The 7500-nt window shown below is 35.3% G+C and overlaps 1 protein-coding gene across 2 annotated transcripts in view; it reads right to left on the bottom strand.

The window, feature by feature from the left end:
* IntS14 (integrator complex subunit 14) overlaps positions 1-7500 on the bottom strand; it is an 8777-nt gene that overhangs the window by 828 nt on the left and 449 nt on the right. For both annotated transcript variants that reach the window (XM_086530837.1, XM_086530838.1), the window contains 11 exons: positions 6237-6438; positions 5768-5938; positions 5444-5608; positions 4965-5048; positions 4245-4355; positions 4009-4150; positions 3617-3726; positions 2842-2953; positions 1843-1949; positions 1058-1186; positions 1-655 (listed from right to left, as the gene is read on the bottom strand). The exon at positions 1-655 is cut by the window's left edge and continues 828 nt beyond it. In XM_086530837.1, the coding sequence (XP_086386963.1) occupies positions 431-655; positions 1058-1186; positions 1843-1949; positions 2842-2953; positions 3617-3726; positions 4009-4150; positions 4245-4355; positions 4965-5048; positions 5444-5608; positions 5768-5938; positions 6237-6419 (1539 nt within the window). In that variant the 5' untranslated portion in view covers positions 6420-6438 and the 3' untranslated portion in view covers positions 1-430. The remainder of the gene's footprint in view (positions 656-1057; positions 1187-1842; positions 1950-2841; positions 2954-3616; positions 3727-4008; positions 4151-4244; positions 4356-4964; positions 5049-5443; positions 5609-5767; positions 5939-6236; positions 6439-7500) is intronic.

Raw genomic sequence — 7500 nt, 5'->3', positions numbered from 1 at the left:
CTAAATAGTTTTATGGATTGGGTATAAACAATCTACACTTTATTCACATTTTCTTGAATAATATGTTACACATATTTCACATTAAATCTGACTGAATCCTTGGTACTGCCCAAGAAGTTCCAAAAGCATGTTTGAACTTAGGGAAATGGTACTCCAGCAATTAATTTTGATAATTCTCTTTTCTCCATTTTTTTTTTACATTTTGATATCTTATGGAAAAAAAAATCATACTCATAAAGATTCACATTCTAATTATACCTCCTGTTATGATAACGAAATTGCACTCTAAACAATAACAAATGTTATTCATCTATCCAAATGTTTACAATCTGAATATTTGATCTAGAGCATTCGTAATACAAATTATTACTTGCCATTATAATCAATGACAATTAGTTTTATCTAAATAATAATTCGGTATATTTTCCGATCAGTCATTTCCTGAATAGGTAGTCTTCAAAGGTGTTATGTTCTGCCGGAAATCTTTCTTATTGTGATTTCTTAGTGCTTTATATGCGTGTTGGAGCTGAATGGCTGCCACGGGACTGGCAGAAGAGGGCAGCAAAGTGCACTCTCGTTCCAGGACGCTCGCCAGTCCTTCTAGGAGCTCACCAAATCCATATGACAGGGCAGCTCTACGCACGCGGTTCAGTTCCTAATTGAGTTGGGGAAAACAACCATTTAGTCAAGTAATAGTACTAGAAGTAAAATTATTAGTCTTAACTATGTGGCTGTATTGATTAAGCAGAAAATTATTCCCAGGAAATGCTAATTTTCTTTCAAAAACCAAAATGGCCAAATTGCCAAACTGCCCTTTGGTAAATGATCATAACTTTCATCAAAGACTAAAAGAAAGTCTATTTTTTGTCATTTTTTCACAATAAATAATCCTTGAATAAATGATATACATAATGAAATCTGTAAAAACAAAGCATTGGTTCCATAAAGTCTCCGAAAAGAAAGTTTTATTCAATTAATTTATCTTGTGAAACACAAATGAAAAAATTAGCAGCTTTCTCTATATTGGTTATCTCTGCTGATATAAGAACCTACATACCTTGTAAAAGCTTTGAGTCTTGTCAGGCAGTTTTCTTGCATGACGCAGGATTTTTTGTATATCTGACTGTAAGCCCCCTTGCCGAACCCACACCACACAATTAAGGGCATAGCTTTTCTTGTCATGAACCTGAAATTTTTTTTAAAAGGTATGTTAGCGTTGAATGTATTATGATTTGGGCCTCCCCAGCATTGGTAAGGGAAAGTTGCATTGGTGTCTCATCTTAACGATACGGCCTAGAATTGCAATGGTATCATGAACTTCTTATGTAAGTACATCTCTTGTGACCTAGAATACAGTTGATAACAACAGGTAAAAATCACATGATCTTGAATTCTGGTCCATTGCTATGGAGATATTTTCAGTACAGTAAAATTGATTATTTTGAAAAATATTTAAAAACAGGAGTACTCACAAGAAATTTTACATTCTGTTTAACATTTATATTTTTAATATAACCATCAACTGATTGAATAGTTATCTAAATTTCAATACATGACACCTGGTACTTTGAATATATATAACATTTTCAATGGGAAAATATGACATGACAATCCAAAGTTGCCTCAATGAATTTTCTAACAAGAAGCATGAGAAAAACTAGCCAGACCTCCTTCATATGTGAAAATAGTTAAACATTAGAAAAAAAAAAATCATCAATGTTGATAGTCTTATTATTACAAGAATACAGGAGTTACAATGCTTCAATGTAGGTTTTTCACCCTAGTTCTTTCCATCTCAATCAACTGCTAGAGAAGCAATCTTTTTCATGGCAGATATCTTACCTTTATTGGGAAAGGCGTCGAGTCATTTGCTCCATATGGATTTGTGGGCAGGAGTGAAGCCGGTCCAAGATTAGATAATTTCCCCATCCACGGAATAACATCATGACCTGATGGGGAAAGCCATTTGGAGTTGGTGCCGTTCGACGTAAAGGAACAAAAATAAATTAGCCAAGCCAATGAATTCCAGTTCTCTAAATCTCCATTTGACGTAAAGGAACAAAATAAATATTAGCCAAGTTCTCTAAATCTCCATTCGTTGTAATGGAACAAAATAAATATTAGCCCAGGTCTCTAAATCTCCATTCGACATAAAGGAACAAAATAAACATTAGCCCAGTTCTTTAAATCTCCATTCGACGTAAAGGAACAAAATGAATATTAGCCCAGTTCTCTAAATCTCCATTCGACGTAAAGGAACAAAATGAATATTAGCCCAGTTCTCTAAATCTCCATTCGACGTAAAGGAACAAAATGAATATTAGCCCAGTTCTCTAAATCTCCATTCGACGTAAAGGAACAAAATGAATATTAGCCCAGTTCTCTAAATCTCCATTCGACGTAAAGGAACAAAATGAATATTAGCCCAGTTCTCTAAATCTCCATTCGACGTAAAGGAACAAAATGAATATCAGCCCAGTTCTCTAAATCTCCATTCGACGTAAAGGAACAAAATAAATATTAGCCCAGTTCTCTAAATCTCCATACGACATAAAGGAACAAAATAAATATAAGCCCAGTTCTCTAAATCTCCATTCGACATAAAGGAACAAAATAAATATTAATGCCAAGCCAATGAAGTCCAGTTCTCTAAATCTTTTATTTATCTTGTGAAACACCAATGAAAAAATTATCTTTTTTTTTTTTTTTTTTTTTTTAGCTCATTTCGAAGCTGGACTGTTCATCAAAATTCCTCATAAAGATATTAAGAGTGGGTTTGAACTGAAAACATTAAGGATTGAAGATATGATCAATAACAACAACAAATACCATATTACTGACCTGGTACAAAAATTGACAGCATGAGGTTTGACTTCTTTTTGTTGTCTGCCCAAGAATATAAAATTCCGTACCAGTTTTCACCAACTTGACACAAAGCCACCATATTCTCTCTCTGGAAGTGGGAAAAAAATCTGATTCATTAATATATATATGTATATTCAAAAAGACATGAAAAAAATAAGAAGGGAGGAGAAGGAGGAGGAGGAGGAGGAGGAGGAGGAGGAGGAGGAGGAGGAGGAGGAGGAGGAGGAGGAGGAGGAGGAGGAGGAGGAGGAGGAGGAGGAGGAGGAGGAGAAGAAGAAGAAGAAGAAGAAGAAGAAGAAGAAGAAGAAGAAGAAGAAGAAGAAGAAGAAGAAGAAGGAGGAGGAGGAACAGGAGCAGCAGCAGGAGGAGGAGAAGGAGGAGGAGAAAAAGAATATGAAGAAGAAAAAGAAAAAGAAAAAGAAAAAAAAAAAAAAGAAAAGTTAAAGGAAATGGAAATGGAAAAGGAAGAGGAAAAGGAAAAAGAAGGAGAAGGAGGAGAGGGAAAACTAGGAAGACTAGGAAGACAAGGAAGACAAGGAAGACAAGGAAGACAAGGAAGACAGGGAGGAGAGGGAAGAAATAGAGGAGAAGGAGGAGGCGAAAGAGAAGGGAATGAAGAAGGAGAAGCAGATGGAGAAGAAGTTGGAGAAGAGGGCAAAGAAGAAGAATTAAAAAAAAAAAAGAAGAAAAAGAACAGGAAAGAATAATAAGAAACCAAAAAAAAAAAAAAAAAAAAGCTATCCATACACACCTTTAGCCCGCCATGGAGCAAGACGCAAAAGGACGGTACTTTCCCCTCATCGTTCCCGCTGCTTTCATCGTCACTCCCGCCGTCAGCCTTGGGTAGCATCACCATGTCTCCTGTGTATATAAAACTCTGCATTATCATCATCACAGCTTTCCAAAGAATCATGTTTTATGATATGAGGAATATATATACATGTCTACTGTTGTTACTTTGTCATTCTGATATTTTCATTAGTTTTTTTTTAAACATGGAACAGTTTCTTTGTTTTGCAGTTATAAATATTGAGTTCGGGTGTGAATATTTTTTTTAATTGTATTTCCATTCCAAACTCTTACTTTTTATCTATTTGTAATGGTTAGTGGTCTAAATGAAACAGTACATCATATATTACAAACCTTTAGTGGAAAGAGGAAGCACAAGATGTCTGGAGAAGGCAGGAGGGGAAGACACATCTCCTGTATTCAGAAATCCCAGCACTTGGATGGCAGAATCTACGCTCACACGCATCACTTCAAAATCGTGGTGACGGCAGTAGGGCTTGAAGAAGAGGACCAAATAAGTCTTACACACAATTCCATATCACAAAATGTTTCAATAGGTGAGAGTGCGTTTATACAGATTACAGCCATACCTGAGGTGGGGGAGACAGGGTAATGGGAGCAGACAAGTTCCCACAGTGAAGAGTTCCCGAATAGGAGGAGAAGTTGTTCTTAATCAGCTGGTCAAACATTTCTGAAACAGACTGTAAGAGAAGAGTAAACCTAACACTGACCATACCAAAGATAAAGCATACGATGCATGCTTTGTATCCATTCATGTCCTTAACCCCCTGATGACAGGCATGTTTCAGGGGGTCAAATCACTTTCATTTGTTGAAATCACAAGCTATTTATTCTTTCAAGTTATATAACATAGCAACAATATCTGATCATACCAAATGCTAATTAGTATCACTTTGCTAATATATCATGCATAGACTCATGTATTATACCATGAGTCTAGAGAATAATATAAAACACTAGTATTTAAAAAATGCTCTAAATTTTTCCTTTACCCTTCAGAGACAGGCCACATTTTAAGATGTTCATGCAAGGCTGGGCATCTTAATATGTTGTGTTATATATTATTTTCTAGACTAATGCTGTGATATATGTGTCTTATTTATGATATATCAGCAAAGTGATACAAATTACCATTTTGGTATTATGACCTAGTTACACAACTGAAGGAATAAATAACCATTATTTTGAATGACAAAAAGGTAGTGTAAAAGTGATCCAACCCTGAGAAACATACCCCATAGTGGAAGTGCTAATATAGGCAAATCACTTAACATAGAGAGATTTCTTACCTTCTTGCTTAAACCACCTTCTGGAATGAGTATATCGCCCTCTCCATTCAGCTCTATCAACCGTTGATATAGAGGTTTTGAAGTCTGAAACATGTATTCAAGACTTTTTGAAAATCATCTTAGTAAGTAAAACGGAGAATAATAACTTATTCATAGATTTAGAATATAGAGCCATGTACCTAAATCAAAGTTGAAAGAAATGACAAAATCAAATAAATTGAAGCAAGAAAATCCTTGAGCACGCTTTCATTGGCAAATTCACTTCATTAGGAGCTGTGTGAAATGACTCTATCATTTCTATAGATTTATCAAAGAAGACCTTCTTTTCACAAACATAATTTTGTTTTCTACCTCAAATCAAATTAACAATATTTCTTGGATGGATATACAATATTTCCCTTCAACATATCTCAGTCTTCCAAATCTAAATGATATTTCATGTTATAAAAAAGTAAAAATCATCCTTTAAGATGCTTTACCTGGAAGCATGGTTCACTTGGGTTGGCGATGCAAACAATGCTGAGCTTTGCAGGAAACGGGAAAGGCAGAGGAAACTGAGCTGCTCCTCGGGAATGAGGAGACATGAGGGACTTCTGGAGGGCATGTTGTCCTATCCCTGCATTGCCATCAGTCACCAAAACAATCTGAGAGGGAGATTTATATATGTAAGAGATATACAAAAAGGAGACAGTCCTCTATCTATCTACTCATATACAAAGGTTATAATATATAACAAGAACAAAAGTAGAAAGGACAATAAAAGATGAAGTAAAACAAATGCAGGGACAGCATTCCTCAGTTACCTGACAAGGAGTTCCATTCCCCCACTCTTCCAGGATATGCTGTGCTGCACCGACCAGCCCAACGTCAATGCTCGTTTTATCTCCTTCTTCTACTAAATTGAGGGCATTTTTGATGGATTCAAAATCCCTTGTAAAGGGCATAAGGATTTTGTATACAGATGAAAAGGAAATCTGCAAAAAGGTGAACATAGCAGGAATGGACCATTATCTTATTCAATATCAAGATAAAGCAATTAACAATCTAAATTTTTTCCCATGTAGTTAACATGTTTATCCTAACTTTAGAATATATAGTAAAAGGTGCAAGAATTTTGTAGACGGATGAAAAGAAAATCTGGGGAATAAAGACAAAAATCAGTTACGAAACTTATCATCATCTTGAACATGAACATGTTTCTATCACCATTTCATAAATATAGTCTGATCATCTATCCTAAGACTAGAGCATGTAACCAAACGTAAATCTTACCAAGCAAGCAAATTCTAATTTACAATGTTGGACAAAGTGGTCGAGCAGACTGTGGCATCCATGGGCAGCAAGATCCCTCCTCAGCTCTAACCTCTCGGCTTCTTCTTCATCCTGGCAGGGGCTTCCCACATCAACGCCCCGACTCATGGACAGAGACACATCTAGAAGGATTACTGTTGGCATCTTTTAAAGCAGTGCAGATCTGCGAAAGAAAGGCAGTCGCATAATTAGATGGTCAATTTATTCTAAAATGGGTTAAAAATTGTGACAATGATACTAACAGAAGTCCTGACAATAACTATTGTAATAGTCCTTTGAATGAGTATTCATGAATAAAATAATAATTATTATTTTCTATCAATCTCAAATTTGACCAATGGAATGGAATATCAATACCACCCAAAAAAAATTGTGCATCAATCCATTCATGGGTGCACATTGAACAAAATCACTTTGGGATAAATGAAAATTGCCTAAAATATCCTATTTTGGTCATAAGTGGATGATCACAAATCCCGGCTCATCCAATGCTAATCTCAACCTGTCATTAAACCTGAAATTGCTAATCAAAGGAACCCTAAATTAAATTTGGGACAATTCTGAAGATAAGTTTTTTGTGAGAACAATTAAAACAAAAAATATATGAAGTACATTTCTAAGAAATAGACAATGATTGTTCTTACAATGCATATGCGCCAAGGTAGTTTCTGTATGCTCACCAGAAAGCTAAGCTGTTTGCTTTGAGCTAAGGTCAAGTTGAAGTCAACTGTAGACCTGTGGCTTTCTCACTGCCTTCCAATACTTAAAATCTATTTACTGATAAAATGCCATAAAAGTTTGCAAGCACTATATTGCCCGAATATAAATGGTGGAGGTTTGTTGGCTTTTACCACAGAATCAAAAGTGCTAAGGAAAAATAACCGAGTCATAGTGGATCTGTTTTGCCTTGAAATTTTTTGGTTATCTGTCATTTTCCAGAATATGAGTACAAGAGGATACAGAAAAAACAATATAATGGCCATAAGGTTTATATGATAAAGAAAAAATAATATAATGGCCATAAAAAAATCATACAATAAAACTGCTACATACAAAAATATATTTTGCAGATGGTAAACATTACGTCATAATCATTCACAAAACTTAGAGAATCTATGCGATGAAAAGGCCTCAGTACTTTTGATCTAGCAAATGCAACAACCTCCACTGTGTAAATTCTGGCAATACAGAGTTTGTAAACCATGGTGATTTACAGTTGAATAAG

The sequence above is a fragment of the Penaeus japonicus genome, unplaced genomic scaffold (genome assembly GCF_977035675.1).
Source record: "Penaeus japonicus unplaced genomic scaffold, GWHDUDI00000001_assembly GWHDUDI00000034, whole genome shotgun sequence".
Taxonomy (NCBI): domain Eukaryota; kingdom Metazoa; phylum Arthropoda; class Malacostraca; order Decapoda; family Penaeidae; genus Penaeus; species Penaeus japonicus.
This window is presented reverse-complemented; position numbering and strand designations above follow the sequence as displayed.